General features: G+C 38.3%; 2 protein-coding genes across 6 annotated transcripts; both read left to right on the top strand.

Moving 5' to 3' along the window:
* Nucleotides 1-152: 152 nt before the first annotated feature.
* LOC114517691 (mevalonate kinase-like) lies at nt 153-3,765 on the top strand. Of its 2 annotated transcripts, none has more exons than XM_028537487.1 (11): nt 153-552; nt 641-788; nt 1,123-1,231; nt 1,310-1,578; nt 1,672-1,717; nt 1,816-1,906; nt 1,993-2,089; nt 2,253-2,293; nt 2,447-2,600; nt 2,698-2,807; nt 3,670-3,765. In XM_028537487.1, exons 1-11 carry the CDS (start codon nt 472-474, stop codon nt 3,748-3,750), a joined length of 1,227 nt encoding a protein of 408 aa, XP_028393288.1. In that variant the 5' UTR covers nt 153-471; the 3' UTR covers nt 3,751-3,765. The 2 variants fall into 2 exon arrangements, with proteins under 2 accessions (XP_028393288.1, XP_028393287.1); XM_028537486.1 differs by having other exon boundaries at nt 1,816-1,909; nt 1,996-2,089.
* LOC114517687 (spectrin beta chain, non-erythrocytic 1-like) lies at nt 3,742-20,612 on the top strand. Of its 4 annotated transcripts, none has more exons than XM_028537479.1 (53): nt 3,742-3,938; nt 5,591-5,702; nt 6,923-7,074; nt 7,156-7,236; nt 7,411-7,503; nt 7,636-7,724; nt 7,947-8,027; nt 8,107-8,222; nt 8,355-8,467; nt 8,539-8,726; nt 8,803-8,920; nt 9,196-9,260; nt 9,413-9,455; nt 9,662-9,787; nt 9,865-9,953; nt 10,471-10,609; nt 10,684-10,846; nt 10,923-11,164; nt 11,297-11,497; nt 11,704-11,820; nt 11,909-12,027; nt 12,099-12,225; nt 12,389-12,481; nt 12,569-12,687; nt 12,776-12,872; nt 12,989-13,120; nt 13,236-13,286; nt 13,354-13,499; nt 13,709-13,802; nt 13,935-14,126; nt 14,197-14,274; nt 14,367-14,539; nt 14,651-14,741; nt 14,865-15,008; nt 15,194-15,457; nt 15,558-15,685; nt 15,784-15,880; nt 16,025-16,114; nt 16,190-16,599; nt 16,769-16,889; nt 16,987-17,070; nt 17,164-17,358; nt 17,626-17,694; nt 17,855-18,210; nt 18,292-18,430; nt 18,577-18,661; nt 18,883-18,980; nt 19,061-19,165; nt 19,272-19,431; nt 19,568-19,763; nt 19,857-20,024; nt 20,145-20,187; nt 20,269-20,612. In XM_028537479.1, the coding sequence occupies exons 1-53, from the start codon at nt 3,843-3,845 to the stop codon at nt 20,374-20,376; spliced, it is 6,996 nt and encodes a 2,331-aa protein (XP_028393280.1). In that variant the 5' UTR covers nt 3,742-3,842; the 3' UTR covers nt 20,377-20,612. The 4 variants fall into 4 exon arrangements, with proteins under 4 accessions (XP_028393280.1, XP_028393279.1, XP_028393282.1 ...); XM_028537478.1 differs by having other exon boundaries at nt 19,565-19,763; XM_028537480.1 differs by lacking the exon at nt 3,742-3,938 and adding an exon at nt 5,029-5,155 and having other exon boundaries at nt 19,565-19,763.
* Nucleotides 20,613-21,939: the final 1,327 nt, after the last annotated feature.

The following is a 21,939-nucleotide window of genomic DNA, read 5'->3' as shown; positions in this document are numbered from 1 at the left end:
TTTCAAAGTGTTTTGCTATAAATTATTTATATCTTTAGGAATTATGATATTACATGAACAGTCTTCTTTATGTACCTCTTGCGCACCTATTCTTCAGGTATTTACCTGCACAATGATACCGCCTATCGCGCCTAAAAGTCGGGCTGGAAAAAATAGGTATTTATTGAAACTTTATGATTTTTAAATAGGCAATAATTTTATTTATTTATCAGATAATATTAGCAAGTTTAATATGTATTTATATGTATGTTGAAATGTAGAAGGAGCTAGTTATGAAGTTACGTCCATAAACTTTACCTTGGGACTTCCAGTATTTTATTGTAGTAATGGTACCTTTGTGTACCAGTCACTGAGTTACTGGAAACTTGGTATTTGAGTGGAATTGATCTTATAGACAATGCATGATTGGGCATCTTATTACAAGATGATAACTGCTGCATAGTCATAGGAATATAAGGGAAGTTATTAGTCATGGCAGACTTTAGTTCATTGGTGGTATCTGCTCCAGGAAAGGTGATCTTGCATGGTGAACATGCAGTTGTGTATGGCAAGGTAAGATTATTTTGGAATTTAGATATGTGATCTATTAAGACATCAGTTGTTAGATATGTATCTTTCTTCATGAATTTGTTATGTTTAGGTTTCTCTTGCAGCAAGTGTTGATCTTAGAACGACACTTACCTGGGAGAAGCTAACAAATAATACTGTAGAGCTGCATCTGCACAATCTTGGATTCTCCTCATCATGGACAACTGATCAGTTGAAGAATCTTCAACTTTCTCCCAGTCGTATGTGCAAACTTTTTTAATATATCTTTCTCAATAATGTCGAACAGAGAAGGCCTCAGATGTTGCATAAAGTTTGACTGGCTTTGCAAAAGCAACAAGCTAATCAAACTATGAGACATTTGATGTCATTATGAAAAAAAAATCTATTGCAGTGCATATCCGAAAATGTGAGCAGCAATGATGTAGTCCTTGTTGCATCGTTACTTTATCAGTGCACTGAGCATGTGACTGACTAACCAGTTCATGACTGATATATGTGGTTCATTAAATAAAGCTGGTTATTCTTAATATTTAAATGAGGGCTGACTATTTCATTGACTTGTCATTTATTTAGTTGATGTTGATGCTTTTAAAATATTTCTTGGTTCTCAAAACCACTCTGAGGTTGCCTTTACTGCTGTCCACGCTTTTGTTTATCTCTATAGATCTATTTATGATGGAAGGTATGTTTGGTCTATCATCTACTACAAAGCAATTTTCCAAAATTTTACACTCCTGTTTTCATTTCAATGATTTCATAGCTCGCTCCCTGGAAAATTTTCGTTAAAATCAGACATTCCTGTTGGTGCTGGTTTGGGTTCATCTGCATCATACTGCACAGTCCTAGCGACAGCAATGTTGGTCACCTCCAATGTGTTTGAACCAGAGGCTGTTACAAGGTTTGAGCCACAATCTCACAGTGACTGCTCAAGAGATAAATGCTTAAGAATGATAAGTGATTGGGCATATAAAGCAGAACAAATCATTCATGGAACACCATCTGGGATTGATAATACTGTCAGTACTTATGGTGAGTGTAGATATTATGTAGCATGTAATAATTTAAGAAATAATTAGGACTATGCCTATTTTCAAATATTTGATTTTATGTTTAAACATTCAGGTGGGTTTCTACAATTTCAATCTGGGCATATGGAAAATATTAGGACGTAGGTATTTACCTGAGTTTTAGCTAAAGCCAGTTCTTTCACAGCAGCAAAATATATCATAAGTAATTTTTCTCTTGTGGAATCTTGTTTCATTTCAGAGTTCAAGAATTAAATATATTCCTTGTCAACAGTAATATTCCACGCAGCACAAAAACTATGGTAGATGATTTACGTCAAAGATACCAGGAGGTAAAACGAATGAAAAATCTTCATCCATTAGTGAAATAGTTCACGACATAAATCACCAATTGAACGCTTTCTATTTATGTTGTTAGGGGCCACAAGTCTACGATCATTTATTCAATGCTATTAATGATATATCCGTGGAATGTAGAAAGATACTGGAAGAGCAGAACTCTTCGAAAAATGCAGGTGAAATAAGATTTTCCCGTGCTGGGACTGAGATATTTTCTTATCTTACTAAAGAAAACTTTGTGGATGCGATAAGCAATGTGAGAACCGTCTTTGAATCCACGAAAAACTCTTCATTCTCAGCACTCATGTGTAAATAACTTCTTGAAATGCAATTTTTCAGGCGCTTTTACAGATGAGAAGGATGATTTTATAAAGCTTCAGGTAGGAGGCCGATTTCAGAAAACTCAGCACTTGTTTTAAGCTACGTGTTATTCACGGTCTTCCGTTTTTCGTCGTGAATGTATGGACTATTGACAGTATTGTAAAACGCAAGCGAAACAAGTCTTGTAAGGCATTCTCTATTTCTATTTGTAGAAGTTGATTGATTTAAACCAGGATATTTTACGAACGATTGGCGTGAGTCACCCTGTAATAGATAAAGTCTGTGAGATCACGTTAGGATATGGACTACACTCAAAGTTGACAGGTGCTGGTGGAGGTGGTTGTCTGATCACCCTTCTAAACCAAGGTATGCTTGATTCAGGTCCATGAAATGATTTCTCTTTGGTCATTTCTACCTATGATTTGTCTAAATGTTTAAAACCACTTCTTCTTCTCCGTTGAAGCCATAAAGTCGGACACTTTGGATAAACTACAAAAAGATTTAAAGGAACTTGGTTGCGATTCCTGGAAGACAAAATTAGGAGGAAACGGAATGACTATAGACAAATGGACGGTATAAATGATCACAAAAACATTATCAATCACTAATCATAGTCAAAGATAATTCAAACTAACTTTAGTATATTGAGTAGATCGTAAAGGTCCATTAGTGTCACTACAGAAGGAGACCTAAACGACACCAACTTTATAGCAGTATTAGTTTCAAACCAGCTGTTTTCGAAGGTCCAGTTAGGATCATCTTATTCACCCGGACTAGAAATCTGCGCTGCGTTGGTATGCACGCGTTTCATGATAATTAAGTTGAAGCACCATATGGCGCTGTCGTGATTGTCTCATCTCAATCCATATTCCTCAGCCCGATGGCAGACTGTTTGTTTTTCATAATGCGATATGTAAATGCTGGCTACAAGCTTTTGTCTGAGAGTTTTAATCCATTATATTTAAAGTGCAATTAAAAGATACCCAAGCATACAACATAAAACTTCTTTTTTAGTACAGTTACCAGCGGCGTAGGAACTTTGAATTGCCGGCGAAGTCTTACGGTAGTCAAGCTGACATGCATGTTGTTTTTATTCCGTTGCTTTTTAATTTATGACTATAAAAATATCATTTGATGTTTCCATATCCAATTAATAATTAATTCTAACTGCTTTTCTGACGCTATTCATAAAACATGAAAGATCATTTAGGGTTTTGGCTCGTTTAATATTCCATTCCGTGTGTATCTTCGCCACGCGGCTTGTGAAAGCCTAAATCTTCAAAAAAAAAGAAGGTCCGACTGGAAAAAACAGAAGACTTATGTGTCAGATTCAGTAGATCATGTTATCACGCATCTAAGATCAGATCTAGATTCTTCGTTTCTTGTCTTGCTGTGGTTTTATGCTGAATGCTCGCTGTTTGGTTTCATATTACAGCATTTGGTGGGAAAAATTTTGCCGAGAAATATCTATTTCGGAAATTCAACCGTTTCGTTCCTCGCGCTGAACTTCATTTGAACCCATCAAACACAAACTTGTGCCTACTGCCTTTCACAAGGGTGAAAAAAGATTGGTAGACCTGTTCATATTTCTTGGACGTTGATGTAGCAATGCTGTCTGTTGAAAGCCCAAGATCAAACGGCAAACATGTTTCGTTCGCGTTAGATGCTAACGGGTCCTCAATTGAAAAGAATGGCTATAGCGAGGTAGGTGAAAAACACTTTTGAAACAAATAATTTCACAACCCTAAGGGCTATAAATATAAAAACATCGGCCGGTATATATTAGCTTTGGAATATTAGCATGATAGACAAAATCTTCAGTGTGCTAAAATATTAAAACTGTTCAAATTTTTCCCATTCGAAATAACTTGAGGACGGAATCAATTTTGCCGTTTTACGTTTTCGTGTTATGGGTCCGAGTACAGAGTTAGAACTTACAGGAAAATTTGAGAAAGAAATAAAAGTAGAGCGGTGAAAATATATTTAGGCGTTTCCAGACAGCTGGGTCAGGGGGGGAGGAGACTCTGGTCGGGTTTCAACTTTCAACCGGACAGCGCAAGCGGCAAGCCACGAAAAATTAACACGGTTGTTGCGCCTATCAGGCACCATTAGAATGATTTAGACAGTTAGACTGTCATAACAGAGACGCTTATATAATCGCCTGGAATATCCCCTGAGGGAAATTGAACGAATTTGTGTGTTTATGTACGTTTGGAGCGGCCACATGGGGTTACTGTAAATGTTGGTGGCATGGTATGCAAACTTCATGTAACTGGAATGAAACAGGATATTCTATGAAATGCAATACAGACATAATCCGAATTTTTCTTCCCATTTTAATTAGCCGTAGTCTAGCAACGTCGCCTCTTTCACAAACGATGATGTTGACTCTTGTTCTAGATTATTCATACAAATTCCGTTTTTGGCCGCAGAAATTTACAATTCTGGCAAGTAGCACTAAACATTGAGCAACAAGCCACAGGCATTAGGTCTAAAAATTATAGAGCGTTGGTTAGCTGATAAAATATCATTTCATTAATTTCAAAGTTTGCGTTTTACAATGAAATGAGAAATATGAAAATAAAAGCTAAAAGCTCAAAACGATATATCTCATCGAGTTTCAATTTTCAAATCGTTTAAATATTCAAATTGCTGGGAAAATTCATGGAAAACAAGCTGAGAAGTTTATGTTTATTTCGGTATTAGAAATATAGATTTTTTCTAACAAGGGCTGTGATTGGTTGAAAGCGTACAGCTGTTATCCAACTCGTGATTGGTCCTTAGCCCCACCCCTCGGTTGCCAGACACGCTATTACACATACTGATTCTGTTTATGCGAGCTGATTACAGCAAGAGTCAAATTTTACGGTGTTTTTGCGATCAAAAAACCATATAAGAATTGAAATCTGTAAGCCAACCAGGTAAGCTCGATTTTGAACTTATAAACAAGCGTGGTATAAGCTTTGCCTTTGCAAACTGCTGAGATTAATGTCGAGTCATGTAGTACACATAAATACATTCATCGTAGTCGATACGATCGTCCAAGAGCATAGCGCCAAAAGCTTTACTACGCTTAAACGGTTTTGTAATTGCCAGTGCTTACTGTTGCTCTATTTATGCAGTAGCAATGTTTTCACTTTGCATTCCGTCGTAATTTGTGGAGGTAGCGCACAACAAGTAAATCGATAGTGCTTTTGGAGAGATCATTCGATCACCTTGCAAGCTATCTAAAACGCTCGCGACCTCGCACAGATTTCGAGACCTAACTTGGAGCGAAATTTTTACAGGCCTGTCTCTGTTTACACAGTTCTTCCCTCTCGTATTTATCTTAACTCGTATCTTTGATATTTTTAAAGCCTTACCCAGTTGCAAACACTATGGGAGACTTGATAGTCGACGGGGACGACAAGTTGTTGGATCAAACCTCGGCAAGATTATTTGAAAAATCCCGTATAAAAGTACTCCAAGGTAGATAATGTTGTTGTACTCAATTGCTATCCAATATTTAATCTTCAACCCAGGTGTACAACTGCATATTAGACGGTGATATTTTGTCTTCGTAACTTAAGTATAAATACTCTTGTCTAGATGCAGTGTCGCCCGAGCAATAGCTTGTGCCAATAAGTGCCAATACAATAATAAATATATTTAGTAAACGCTTATATAACGACGAAAGATGAGATATTTTTTTACTCTTTCGAGTCAATATATTTGTTATATCAGTGTTTAGCTGCTATACTGAAGTGTTCTCGTAAGTTGTAATCGTACGCCAAAAAATATCGGCGGTTGCTCGTCGAATTTCAATTCTAAAAGTACATATCAATTCAAATATTTTCAAACGATTAGCGCATTCAAACCCTCGTAAAAATACACAATCTTGTCTCCGTTATGAATTTTAATGTTTTAAGAACATTGAAAGATAATCACGAGCTCATCTTAGAGGCAAATATCTCGTGAAAACTTTCAATCTTTCGCTTTGTAATCGTGTCGTAACGCAACCGAGAAATTATAGTCAGCTTTTTCAATCCTAATTGTTTATTTATCCGAAATTTCGTGTGAAAGTAACAACGTTTACAAACCATCTTATCGCTATAAATAATATATTTTATTCGTATGGGTGGTGGCTGATAAACGTTTTTTGCTAGTAATTTCTAAAAGCGTCAAAGTTTAAAAATAATATCTCAAGTTTGATGGTTCTTCACGTCTTAAATTGCAACAATTTCCGTCACAATAGATAATGTGCTCCGGATGGCCACTTTTAAACAAGTTTTAAAAAGTTCCTGTATTATCTTCGTAAGAACACAACATTCGTTAATCTTGAAAAACACTTGAAATTTCTTGTTAAAGCTGTTTGGTTATGCTTAAAAGCTTATCCTTTGAACCTGCAAATTTTCATGATCTCTAAAGTTGATATTATGTTGCACAGCACATGCGATTTAAAAATACATTATATATTTTTATTAATGTGTTAAATTTAGAAAGTCCAGCTTGGCTAAGCTAACCAGGTTTTGGAAATTTTTAGTGCAATATTTGTTTTTATATTTTAGTTTGTATGTTTCACAGTCATGAGATATTACATCTAGCCCAATACAGCTAGGTTTTAATGTACATGCAATCCTATTTGTTTTTACCATGGCACAATTCAGCAAAGAAGCAATGCTGTAGTTTACAATTTCGGTTCCTCTTAGGTGAGCGTGAACGTGTGCAGAAGAAGACGTTCACAAAATGGGTGAACTCTCACTTGATCCGTGTCGATACAAGAGTGAACGAACTCTACCAAGATTTGAAAGATGGGCGCAAATTAATAACACTTTTGGAAATCCTCTCTGGGGAAAAGATTGTGAGTGGAATGCAACTGTTACGAATCACTTTTGCAGAGCTATGTGTGAAATGATTTACCTGCTGTGTTTTTGTTACAAAGGGTAAACCAGCTAAAGGAAGAATGAGAATTCACATGATGGAAAATGTTGAAAAGGCTTTGCAGTTCTTGAAAGCTCAAAAGGTACATTTCTTATTAATGCTCATAAGAAGTTAAGAACATTTTCTAGCATAGACACTTCCATCTTTTTGTGAACCAAGTTATATCTGGCATTGAAAAAATGCATTGTATCCTAATCAGTTTATTGTGTACTTTAACCAGAGGAAATATGTATGAAATTATTTTAATTCCATTCAGGTTCATTTGGAAAACATTGGTGCCCAGGATATTGTTGATGGAAATTCCAGGTTAACACTAGGTTTAATTTGGACAATAATCCTTCGTTTCCAGGTATGTGCAAAGTGATTATACCAGACATATATCTTTCACAATTTATTGCATTTTCATTATCATGAGAAAAAATTAGTTTGCACCACTGGTGTCCATGAGTTAAATCTTATGAATTTTTGGTGTTTTTTTTAGATTCAAGATATCTTTATTGAAAGTGATAGTAAGGAAAAAAGATCTGCGAAAGATGCTCTGTTGTTGTGGTGCCAGTCAAAAACTTCAGGGTATAAAATATATTGCATAATAAGTACTTCTTTTGAAAACATTAGTGATATGCAACCCCATGTCTTAAATAATTAACTACTGTCTATTCTGCAAACCCAGGCTTTTAGAACTTAAATTCTATGTAAATTCCTTGAATAATAATGGTGTCAAATCATTGATGAATACGTTGTACTCCCCCCTCCCCCACTGATGTGTTTTCCATGACATTCTTCCCCTCGCAGTTACAGGAATGTCACTGTTACAAATTTCACAACAAGTTGGTCAGATGGTTTGGCTTTCTGTGCAATCATTCATAAACACAGGTTCGTAATTTCTCAAATCAACCAGCAAATATCTGTGGTTCCCTAATATCTTGTGCTCTAAATTTTTCTGTGTTTCCAGACCTGATCTTATCCCGTATGAAAACCTGACAAAGAGCACTGCCCCAGAGAACTTGCAATGTGCATTTGATGTTGCCGAACGGGAATTAAATATTGCACCCTTGCTTGATGTGTCAGGTAAGTTGGTTGTGCTGTTAACACCATTGTTCTGTAGCATCATGTTTCATCGACATTTATTTTTAGCAATACCCCACATCCAGATCACTGCTACCATTGTCAGATAATGTTTTTATATCTGGCTCGTTTCAGATGTGAATGTGGACTACCCAGACGAGAAGTCGATAATGACTTATGTTGCCTCCTATTATCATTACTTCTCAAAGATGAAGACTGTTGGTGTTAGTGGTTCTCGCATTGGCAAGGTACCATACATTCACTGTTCAATATCTCTGCAATACTTTCTCTAAATGCCACTGATACCTTCTTCCGACAGGTGATTGAGAAGGTCAATGAAAATAACAAGTTGATAACAGAATATGATCTGAACGCTGATGACCTGATCAAGTGGATTAGGGTTACTACAGTGTCATTACAAGAGCGGGAATTTGCAAACACTTTAGTCGGTGTTCAACAGCAAATGATGGAGTTTAATCAATACAGAACACAGGAGAAACCACCAAGGTATTTTAATAATACATCAGATTGAAATAAACAGAATGTGCTTATCCATTTATGTAATATGTTATGATATGTTTAGATTTACACAGAAAGGAAATCTTGAAGTTCAGATGTTCATTTTGACAAGCAACCTTCGGGAAAACCATCAGAAAATGTACTCTCCTCCTGAAGGAAAAATGATCTCGGATATTAACAGAGTAAATATTGCCTTTAATACTTTAATTCATTATCACTTCCTTGGCAAAATACAGTCAATTCTAAGTAGACCTGTGTTGTGTAAACACTGCTAGACATCAGTCAATCTACATTTATAATTTTGAAAAATAATTTCATTTAATTCATTATACATTGGCATTTCAAGTGATGCTCTTATTACACGTGACAAAATGTCAGCTGCGAGTTCTGTCTTCAGCGTAGGCGAAGTGCAATGTGAGAGAAACATGCGAGTAATTTTTTTGTCTTTATCCATCAGGGTTGGGATGAACTGGAGAAAGCTGAACATGAACGTGAGGTCGCTCTAAGGGACGAATTGATCAGGTGAGGTTCACGACGTTGAATAATTCACGTCTTTTGTCACGCTAAAACCTTGCAAATTACAGTCGGTAACTTCTTCCATAAAAACGAAATATGTGTAAGCCACAGTTGCATGTGTCAAATGATAATAAATTGTTGTTATCTGTTCAAAATAGGCAAGAAAAACTGGAGATGCTGGCTGGGAAATTCGACAGAAAGGTGCGTAGCTCTTTGTGCTCACGATATCTTGTTTACGACTGAATTATCCAAGCCAAGGCTACGTTCACACGTGACCGCACGAGTGATCGTCCAGTTTAGATGTTCGCATGATTATAACGAATGAAACGTGACCGGTTCTTAACGTGTTCTCACGAGCAATTCCGACGAATGAGAGCTCAGTCCTCCTTTCATTTTCTCTCCCCCAGGCCTCCATGAGGACGCAATGGTTGAAGGAAAACAAACGACTTGTTTCCCAAGACAATTTCGGCAACGACTTGGCCGCTGTTGAAGCCGCTATGAAGAAACACGAGGCTATTGAATCTGATATTCACGTAAGAATTCGTCAATTGTCCTATCTTTCGACTTTTCGACCTTCCCATGTTCAATTTCTATCATTTTCTGTCTCTAGGCGTACGAGGCTCGGATCAATGCTTGCGTGTCTGTGTCTGAGGAACTACATAAAGAGGAATACCATGATGTACAGAGAATACTTGTCAAGTGAGTTTGATTATCCTCTTAAAAAAAAATTACACTAGATTTCTTCATTCAATAGTATCTCTTAGTCTAACCAGCAAAATCTACCACCTCACATCTTCTTCAGATCTCTTCTTTCCATAATATCTCTGACCAGCTCTTCTTCATCTCTTCTTATTACGTGTCCATATCATCTCAACCTTGCTTCCCTCATCTTCTCTGCAATGTCTACCACCTCATATCTTCTTCTGATCTCTTCATTTCATAATATCTCTGACCATCTCTCCTTCATCTCTTCTTATTACGTGTCCATATCATCTCAATCTTGCTTCCCTCTTCTTCTCTGCAATGCCTACCACCTCACATCTTCTTCTGATCTCTTCATTTCATAATATCTCTGACCAGCTCTCCTTCATCTCTTCTTATTACGTGTCCATATCATCTTAATCTTCCTTCCCTCATCCTCTCTGCAATGTTTACCACCTCGCATCTTCTTCTGATCTCTTCATCTCTCACGCTTGTACATCATCAAATATTTCAGGAAAGACGAGATTTTGAAATCATGGGAAGAGCTGTTAGAACTCGTCGCTGCTCGCCGAGCTCGTCTTGAGAAAGTGATGAGATTACAAAAAGTCTTCCAAGAAATGATCAATGCTGTCGACTGGATGGATGATATAAAGGTGCAATTATATTCCATTCAATGCTTGACAGTGGCACATATTCTAAATACACTTTTCTAAAACCTGATTTTCAGGCAAGCTTGCAGTCGGAAGATTATGGTCGCCATTTGTTGGACGTTGAAGATCTCCTACAAAAGCATAGCTTGATTGAAGCAGACATCGCCGCTCAGGAAGATAGAATCAAAGTTGCGGACGACCAGGCAAACCAGTTTCTTGAAATGGAACCAGAGGTGGAAGGTAATGAATGGTTACTGGTACAACACGGACCATTCGAATTGAGCTGAGTTTTTTCTGTTGTACTCTCTCACTCCAGGTGTGGATATTGACAAAGATGAGATCAGAGAGCATCAAGCAGAGATTGATTCCTCCTACAAGGAACTGTTGAATCTTGCCCAAGTTCGTCGTTCCAGACTAGAAGAATCTCTCGCCCTGCAGATGTTTTATCGCGATGTGGACGAAGAGGAAATCTGGATATCAGAGAAGGACACGTTCTTATCTTCTACAGACTATGGTCGTGATCTTAATACGACAATGTTGTTACTCAAGAAACACGAGGTAAACAACGACGTTTACAACACTGCACTGTGTGAATCTATAGACCAGACACAATGTCTTTCAAGCATCTTGAGCACGGGGTGTAACTTTTCCTTTGGGTTTGTTTTGTTTCTTACGTGTGTTTAACTGCAGGCCATGGAGGACGAGATGACTGGACATGAGCCCGTAGTTGAGCAAGTGAAAGCAACAGGTCAGCAGATGGTCGAGAATGGACACTATGCCTCAGATACGATCACGTCACGTCTCAGTAACCTTGACAACAAGTGGGCATCAGCACGTGATACAGCTGCTTACCGTAAAAGGAAGTTACAAGATAGTTTGAATCTGCAGCAGGTAAGAGACCCGGTGGTTGAATCTTCCCCTTCAATCCTCTATCTCTTACAAGACCTCTCTCATTCAAAACTGCTCTCATTAGGTCTATCTCTCAAACTCCCTCCCTCACCCTACAGTACCCCTAGTTTCACCCTCCCCCCTCTCGCTTCATTGTTAAAGAAAGGTTCTCCATCTCTCTCCAATTATATATCGTTCCTTTTCTTTAGTTCATAGCGGACTACAACGACATTATATCCTGGATGAACTTGGCAGAGAGAATGGCCGCTAACGATGACTATGGTTACGATGAAGACAGCGTCCACACTCTTCTCAAGAAACACGAGGTTTGTGACCATTCCCACGCCACCCCCCACCCCTCCTCGGACATGCAGATCTGTAAAGACCCGACAATCCAACCTTGTTTTATTCTAGTTATTGGAAGAAGAGATCGAGTCTTACGCAACGCCCATCCAGTCTCTTCACGATCAAGTTGATGAAACTCTCGGAGACGAGGATAAAACTTCACCTGAGGTTGTTGACCGCTGCAAAACGTGAGTCATTTACTTATGAAATTCACTCTCACTGTGTTCTTCGTAATATCTACGTACTCTACTCTCCCTAGGGTTGATGAACGTTACGCAAACCTCAAAGATCTCGCCGCTGAACGAAGAAAGAAACTCCTGGAAGCTTTGGCGCAATTTCAACTCAACAGAGAAGCGTACATTATTGATACCTGGATCGCAGAAAGGGTAAAATAATGACTAAATAATGATTGGTTACACTGATTTTACGTCTATAAAATGCCTATTGAATATCGTTACTGAGTGAAGCAATTATCAGTCAATTCTATTTAATAAATGAATGAACGTTATTGAATTAGAATTGTCTAAACATTTGCGGTATTCTCTCCAGGAAAATCGTTTGGACACGGCGCTCAGAGTTGACAGGACAATGGATCTGGAGGAATGCCGTGTCATTCAGCAGAGAATTGATAACTTTACCACGGTATAATATTGATATATGATGATGCCAAATTATTACATGAATCAATTGAATGTCCTTTAATTCGATCATTAAAATAATCACTTCTAGGAATGCAGTGGTAACGAGGAACGCCTGAGTAAAGTGAATACATTGGGGACACAGCTGGTTGACGAGGGACATCCGAGTGCGGATGATATACAAAAGACGACAGAGAAGGTTAACTCCAGGTATTGTAAACATTGATATTAAGTCCGCTCTCTGAAGGAAAAACACCGCCACTTTTAACCCTAATATTAATACATTCTTTTCTTCCAGGTGGGTTGAATTACAAGAGGGCCTGGACGCGAGAAAGAAGGAACTCGATGAAGCAATACGTCTTCAAAAGTTCTATGTTGAAACAACGGAAACAAAAGTAAGCATTTGTATTTCCGTTTACCATATGCATTTCTCAAGATTATCAACTGCGAATGCTGATGAGAGAGAGAGAGGAACCTTGCTTTACGGTAATTTCTTGTGTTTGTGCTTCAGACGTGGATCCAAGAGAAGAAGAGTGTGTTAGCCACAGTTCAAGAAGTTGAAACTAAAGATTTATCAAGTGTGATCACTGTACAACGAAGGCTCAATGTGATACAAAGAGATCTTGGAGCATTGGAAGATAAGGTCTCGTTCAATTTCATTTCAGAATATATCAATTTAGTCTGATGCTTGACGTATATGTTGTCACTTTAGCAAAGATATTTTAAATGCCAAATAATTCTACACTGTTTCTTTTCAGGTCGGCGAGTTGAAGAAAGAAGCAGATGAATTATCGGAAAAACATCCTGAGGTAAACTTCATTTCTCTTGCTGAACTCTCGAGATTTGAAGCTGCAGTTATTTTAAAATCTGTTGCAGGAAGCTGAGACGATTAACGAAAGAATTGAAGCGGTCACTCAGACATGGGGCGACTTACAATCTAGCGTGGAACAACGAGACGAAGAATTAAAAGAATCCGGGGAACTTCAACAGTTTGTCATTGATCTGGATGATTTTCATCGATGGTAAGCACCGGGTGGATCCATTTATATTCAGTGAAAGGCAGTCTGTCATCTCTCAATCAAATGCATGTTCTTTGAGCGCTGTTTACAGCAACTTTCTGCGTGATATAGTTGAGGTTATCCTCACTGACTTGCCTAATTTGACTGTAATCTTAACTTGCGTTTTTTATGTTTGACTTATAGTATTCTTGTAATGATAATAATTCGTGTAGGTTGCACGATACGCAACAGGAATGTGCAAAGGAGGACCTTGCAAACAGTTTACCAGAAGCTGAGAATATGTTGAAGGAACATGAAGATTTGAAGGTGAGTGTTTTGATGGAATGCAGAGATCTTCTGTCAGCTACGATTGAGCTATTTGCAGTGCTATTCGTTTGATTTGACGCCATGCGAGGTACATACTACATATATAGTTATGTGTTTTTTTTGCATTCATAGAATGAAATCGACGCTCGCGAGCCGACGTATGAGAATCTTGTGAATGAAGGACCGAAGTGGGTCCAAGATGAGTCTGATCTTCAGCAACAATCCTTGAAGGAACAACTTGACAACATTGAGAGCGGCTGGAAAGAACTTCATGAACTGTCCAATACCAGACAGAACCAACTCATACAGAGTTTAAATTATCAGGTAGAAAGGTTTAATTCTAAGAAAGGAGTTATTGTTGCGCTTTTCTGAGAAATATTGTGTGGTTTTTTAGCTGTTCACGAGGGATGCAAAGCAAGCTGATTCTTTACTGGGAAAACAGGAGTTATTTTTGTCAAAGGACGAGAATCCAGTAAGTTATATTGTGTACGGGCCAACGGACTCACGAGCCTCGTAGTTTTTTCATAACATCTCCTAACAGCTCTGTAATCATCTAAACATTAGGCCACTGTTGAAGCAGTCAAAGATGCAATCAAGAAACACGAGGAATTCAGCAAGAAACTGGACGCTAATGATGAAAAAATTGATGCTGTGATTGATTTTGCTAACCGTCTTGCAAATAATAATCATTACGCCTCGGAGAAGATCCTCGAAAAAGCTCACGACATTGACGAAAGGTAATGTAATGCTACTCCGACATTTCAGTCGGTTTATCAGATCTATGAGTGGATAATATCTCAGTTCGTTTGATCAGGGACTAACAACTGGCAATCTTTTGTATCTTACAGACGTAAAAACAACCGAGCCACAGCCGACAGCGCACTCGCCCGCTTGAGAGATCTTCTTGAGCTTAGGGAATTCAATCAGGATGCAGACGAGGTAAATAAGTGTTCTAGCTACGGTGGAGTACTCCTCCAAGTTACGCTATTGTCTCTCTTGCAAAGTTTATGCATTTTGCGTCTTTTTTTTCGCTGTTTCTACAATTTATTGTTTCTCTACAAGATGTATGATTGGCTGCTGGAGAAACATCAAGCCGCCTCGGAAGAGATCACAGATTTGAGCAACATCCGGGGAAAATATCAACGTCATCAAGCATTTGAAGCCGAACTAGCGGCGAGCAAAGACAAACTGGATCAAATCAAAGAGGTACAGAAGTGTACATCTGTGGAATTACGGTGCTATAGTTCTGGTATATCTTGTGTGTACTACGTCATCAACAGTTATCCTCTCGTTGTGCCAGAACAGTCATGCTATTAACCTAGAGGGTGGTTGCTTGTTTTGAAACTCTTACTCCCGACCTAAAAACCAGTTTTTTGTCTTCTCGTCTATAGACTGGCACAAACCTGATGTCCGATAAACCAGAGACTGAGCCCGAAGTTCAGCCGAGGATTGAGAAACTTGATCAAATGTGGGACGAAGTGGCTGAACTGTGCCAGAACAAGGGCAAGAAGATTTCAGCCGCTCACAAAGGAGAGGAATTCAAGACTGATGTTCAGAATATGAGCACTTGGGTTCAGGAATGTCAGACGTCGGTTATTACCACTGAGAAAGCGACTGATATTATCACAGCGACAAAACTCTATCAGAAACATAAGGTGAGGCGTTGTTGTTTGTAGCGAGGGGAATTGGGAAGTTGTGACTGAGCACTCTCTGTCATGGTATAAACAGAAAGCTTTAAACTGTTTGTTATTTTAGGCCTTAGAGAAGGAGATATTGGCAAAGCGACAGAGACTGCATGAACTAAGCAATGAACCAGACATGGTCGATGCCGGGATGATTGAACCTGAAATTGTCGCTTCGAAGAAAGAGGAACTGGAGGCCAGGTTAGAATGTGTGAACGCGTACTGCAAGATGATTGGTAGACCTTGTAACCACGTTGTACTGACGTCACGCTAATTTATTCTCATTTCTTTTCTGCCAGTTTTGATGCGCTGGAAGAACCGCTCAGTACTCGAAGTAAAGAGCTGGAAGATCAAGTCAAGTTCTACCAATTCAACCGAGATGTTGATGACGAGCTGGTGAGACGTTCGTTTAATATTTCCAGTTCATCGAGGGTGATCTGAGGATGGTGATCACACCACCCAACATATCCCTAGTCTATCCACTTCTATCATATCACTTCTTGTATTCTTTTTACAATTTTTGAACTCGACGTCTTGTAGGAATGGATAAGAGAAAAGGAACCTCAGGTGAAATCAACAAATTACGGATCAGATCTCTTCGAAGTACAACGACTTCAAAAGAAACATCAGGTAATATTTACTCTGAAGCTGTTTGTTTTGGGTGCAGAATAAAACTCCCTAATTCAATTGAATTTGTTTTTTTAGAACTTGCGCGCTGAGATCGATATCCATCAAGCACAGAAAGATGCTTTGGTTAAACAAGGTGAAGATATGATTGAGAATGAACACCCAGAGTCCGAGGTCGTGCGAGAAAGAATCGATGAACTTGAACAAAGTTGGGACAACTTGAAAGATTTATCCGATAAGTATCAAACACAACTCGACGTATCCGCCCAGGCAAAGCAATATTATTACGATGTGTCCGAGGCAGAAGCCTGGATGAGCGAACAAGAGTTGTATATGATGGGAGATGACCGAGGAAAAGATGAGCCAAGCGCTGGTCAGCTCATCAAGAAACACGACACAATCGAGGCCGCCATTGCTGACTATGCTGAGACTGTGAATGAATTAGGAGAACGGGCTCGTGGTTTGACTGACAGCGGGCATCCTGAGAGGTAGGGTTTTGCACACTAAACCACTTATGATATCTGCAGTATAGTTGGATGGGTTTTCGCTAGATTTTCGCTGGACTGTCTGCCGTCACTGGAGAGTGCTGTCGTCTGTATCATATTCTAACTGTGTTACACTACCTTGAGATAAATGAAGCTTTGAACTTTTCTATAGTGAAACGATCAACGTACGACAATCTCAGCTTGAGAAGTTGTATGCAGGTTTGAAAGATTTAGCTGAAGAAAGACGTGGCAAGCTTGATGAGACACATAAACTTTATCAACTCATTCGAGAGGTATTTGTTACAAAAACGATCAATTTTCTCTTTCGTTTTGTCGCCAGGAATGAGTTCTAGAGCTGGGGACTCAAATGATGTGATTCATTCTTCTCAGGTTGACGACCTTGAACAATGGATCGCTGATCGTGAAGTGATTGCAAGGTCACAGGATTGTGGTCAGGATCTTGAACAGTGCGAGGTATATAGTTGAAGAACTTCGAATAATGTTTGTCCAATCTTTTGAAGGATGCGGTGCAAGCAAGGATTTTTATGTTCTCTTTGTACATTACAGTTGTTAATACAGAAATTCGAAGATTTTAAACAAGACACGACTAATATTGGCAATGAACGACTGGCAAAAACCAACGAGATTTGTGATCAGTTGATTGGCACAGGTCATTCAGATGCCGCCACCATTGCACAACACAAGGATAATGTGAATGAAGCCTGGGCCAACTTACAGGAGCTGATGAACACGAGAATACAGGTGAGATACCATACCATACCACACCATGCAATATCATACCATATCATACCATGCCATATCATACCACACCATGCCATATCATACCACACCACACCATATCACACCACACCATACCATACCATACCATATCATAACGTATCATACCATACCATGCCACATCATACCGTGCCTACCATACCATATCATACCTTATACCATACCATACCATGTACTGTACCTTAGCATTTTCCAATGTACGTCTGGAGAATAATTATCTTTGCTTTGTAGTTATTGGAAGCTGCAAAACAACTCCACATGTACAACAGCCATGCTAAAGAAGTTCTTGGGATGATTCAGGTAGAGTGAATTTCAGGACATAAATAAAACTGTTGATCGTCCCTATACAAGTGAGATACTTTTAACATTACCATGCATTGCCATGTAACCTACGCTAGCGTTGCTATAATTGACCATTTTGCGCGTAACCTAAATTTTTCACTTGTCTTGGGTTATTTAGGAGAAGGAAAGTCAGATGCCTGAAGATTTGGGCAAAGATATAAACGGTGTCGATCGTTTGAAACGTCTACACGAAACCTTCGAAGCTGACTTGGCGCCTCTGGAAAAACATGTTAATTCTGTTCAAGAGGAATCCGCTGAACTTCAAGGTTCCTACGCGGGCGACAAACAGGATGAGATCAAGGAGACCGAACGAGAGGTCGTTGATGCCTGGAATCATTTGACTGGCAAAGTTCGACACAGAACGACGTTGCTCAATGATTCTGATGAATATTACAAGTTCTGCATTGCTGTTCAAGATCAACTAGGTTGGATGAATGATATGCAACGACAGATTTTGACATACGATAAATCTAGGTGAGCGTCCTTTCAATTTCGAAACATGAAACTTTGTCATGGGCAGGATTGGATGTCGTGAAGTTTTTAATTTGTTTTCAGAGACGTGCCGGAAACAGAATCTTTGATGGATCTACACAATCAAAGAAAGAGTGAAATCGATGCAAGGGAAGAAGCATTCTCTTCAGTTGTTCTCATGGGAAAAACCTTGCTTGCCAGGAATCACTATGCTTCTGAAGACGTGAGTTTAGTTTACAGCACGTTATCGTTGTCTTCGCTTGTCCAGGTCTGCTGTCTGCCTCAGTTCTCTGGGGGAGGGTGTGCGAATGCTTGCATGAACAAATTACCACCCAATAGGTGAAAATCTTTTTATTAAAATTTATTTAGATCCAAGCAAAATTGGATAACTTGGACAAAGTGAGAAAGAAGATGGTATTGGAATGGGACAGAAGATCGGAACATCTTCAGCTAAGTAAGGAAACGTATCTTTGAATATTGGCGAAATTCACGCTTCAAGCACCAGAGGTGAAAGACGCATGTACTGTTTTAACTTTTAGTTTTCCGGTTGGATCACAAAGATCCTTCATTTCGGGCGAACGTATTGAAATTAAAATTTATTTTCCTGACACGTTTGTTTGGGTTGATCGCCAACTTGTGAAACTTTCATAAGCAATTTTCTTCTGACTTGTCTAGTTCTTGAAGTAATGCAGTTTGCTCGCGATGCTCATCAAGCTGAAGGATGGTTACTTACGCAGGAACCTTACTTGAAAAAAGATGACGAAAAGAATGCTGTATGTACTTCAACATAGTTAACTTGTAGTCAAGTATAACCAACGTAATTTTCTTTTAAAATTGGCCTGCATTTTTTAAGGAAAACGAGTCAGAGGTAGACAGGCTCATTGAGAAACATCAAAACTTCGAGAAACTTGTCACAAGTCACGAAGAACGCTTCAAAGCCTTGGAACGTTTAACAGCGGTAAGTTTTTCTAATATTGGGAAGGGTTTTTTCATAGCTTACTTTTTCTATTATAAGCTTGTTGTTTTGCGATGATTTTTATTTACTAAGCTTAATATCGTTTCAGTTTGAGCTACGAGAAGCTAGACGTCGTCAACAAGAGGAACAAGAAAAGGAACGAGAGGAACTGGCGAAGAAAGAGGAAGAAGAGAGACGACAGCGGGAGGAAGAAGAAAAAAGAAAAAGAGAAGAGGAAGCTGAAGCTGAAAGAAAAAGATTGGAAGAAGGTAAAGCGTTTTTGGTGGTACTTTGAAACCAAATACATAATTTTTGTTGTTACGTTTCTCATAGTATAATGAACTTTTTAAGCGAATTAGGGTTCATTCTTAACGATGTTTTTTTGCCAATGAAATATATCAGAAGAAGCGCGAAAGAAGAAGGAAAAAGAGGAGGAAGAAGCGAGGAAAAGAGCCTCTGCGATTGAAAATGGCGAACATGATGAAGAGCGGCAAGAAGAATTCAAAATGGCCGGAGAAAATGTTCATCACGATAGCAAAAATGAAGGATATTTGATCAGAAAGCATACAATGGACAGTCCACACAAGAAAGCTTCAAACAGGTCAGATTTTGTCCCTGATTTTCAGCTACAGTTTTCATCATCAATGATTAGTAAACCTGATATGTTCACTGCATACCTGTTTACGTTTTATAGACGGTGGAAACAGTTTTATGTTGTTCTAAAGGACAGTTCGCTTCATTTCTTCGATGACCAAAAAGATGCCGGGCAGATCAACGAAGCCTTGTATTTATTATCGACAAGAGGATCAAGAACAGAGGTTGCTGACGATTACCATAAACGAAAGAACGTCTTCAGATTAAAGTAGGAAATAATTTGTACACTGATTGCTTTGTAAATCCGCAACAGGGTATCAGCTCTGGTTCCACCAGAGCGAAATACCTCGGTTAAGCTCGTAACAAACACTGTGAATATTTTTTTTAGAATGGAGAATGGAAACGAATATTTATTCCAAGCTAAAGATGCCGTAAGTGTTGTATGAATGACTTTCTTTTATTAATGCCCAAGGAAGGATATGATCAATCTTAATTTCAATTGTGATGTTTAGAACGACATGGCGCAGTGGATTCAATATTTGCGAGAAGGCTCAAGCGGCGAGGGCCCCGAAATGCCAAAAAAAGAGAAAAAACGGAGTTTATTCAAACGAAAGAAGTAACAGGTACCTACTTGGGGGATATTTAATGTATATGGGACTTCTCTCTCGTGTCACTTGTGAATATTACGTGTGCAAAGTCTGTTAAGATATGGATTGTAGGCAGAACATTATCGTGGTATGGCAATGTTATTAATATGTACACCTTTCACTTGGTGATATTTTGTTGTTAATGTACTAATAGTTAGGCACCCTTGTTATTGGGTTATTAGTGGAGATAATAAAATATTGAAAATGAATACACATTATGCATATAAACGTGTTTATTGCTATATGCATGAAGTTCCCTTTTTAAAGTTCTAACACTTTGCCTCAAGTGGCTTCCTAGCGGAAATAACCAATTATGGCAGTGGGGGTTTATTGGGGGGTTATTGGGGGGTTATTGGGATATTGGATATGCCAAATTGCGGGAAAATTCGAAATCTACGCGAGATTGCTGGATTGCTGGTAATAATTCCATGTTCAGTATACACCCAATATACATACGACACCCTTTTTTAAACATCTATTGTATCATATCATATCATTTAGCATCATACCGTATCACACCGTATCATACTGTATCATATTGCATCATACTATATCATACCGTATCATACTCTATCATATTGCATCATACTATATCATACCATATCATACTCTATCATATTGCATCATACTATATCATACCATATCATACTCTATCATATTGCATCATACCATATCATACCGTATATTACTCTATCATATTGCATCATACTATATCATACCGTATCAAATTGTACCATATAGCATCATATAGTATCATACTATATCATAACGTATCATACTGTATCATATCGCATCATACTATATCATACTGTATCATACTATATCATACCGTATCATACTGTATCATATCGCATCATACTGTATCATACCGTATCATACTGTATCATATCGCATCATACTATATCATACCGTATCATACTGCATCATACAGCATCATTCCCTATCATATCGTATCATATATTTTCGTTTGAAAAAGATGGTGTTTGATCATTGATTATGGAGCACTTCCGACTGGAATTTTGGAGTATTTTCAATTGTGAGTTAAAGGCAAGATGCAAACATTTTTCCAGAGCAAGCAATTTGAACTTCTTTGGAACGATGCAGGTGTTATTCATCATGGGTTGTGGGGCAAGTCTTACCATTTTTGGTCAATTTTGACGATTTTTCAATGTTCCAAAAACCAACCAAATATGCTCTAAAATGAAAGATATTAGTCTTTGGAAGCCTTTTTTAGCATTTTAAGACAGTTTTTGAACAATTGAAAAAGTCGTCAAAATTGACCAAAATGGTAAGGAGTAAGCCTTAGTGCCTTACCATTTTTGGTCAATTTTGACGATTTTTCAATGTTCCAAAAACCAATCAAATATGATCTAAAATGAAACATATTAGTCTTAGGAAGCCATTTTTAGCATTTTAAGACAGTTTTTGAACAATTGAAAAAGTCGTCAAAATTGACCAAAATGGTAAGGGGTGGTTGCAAGGTCAACGCCATCCGGAATATGGAGTCCTAATCATTTTGTTCTATTATTGCTAGCC

The sequence above is a fragment of the Dendronephthya gigantea genome, unplaced genomic scaffold (assembly GCF_004324835.1).
Source record: "Dendronephthya gigantea isolate DGI-Jeju-01 unplaced genomic scaffold, DenGig_1.0 000009F, whole genome shotgun sequence".
NCBI classification, from domain to species: domain Eukaryota; kingdom Metazoa; phylum Cnidaria; class Anthozoa; order Malacalcyonacea; family Nephtheidae; genus Dendronephthya; species Dendronephthya gigantea.
The sequence above is the reverse complement of the archived record's forward strand: the minus strand, read 5'-3'. Positions and strand labels throughout refer to the sequence as shown.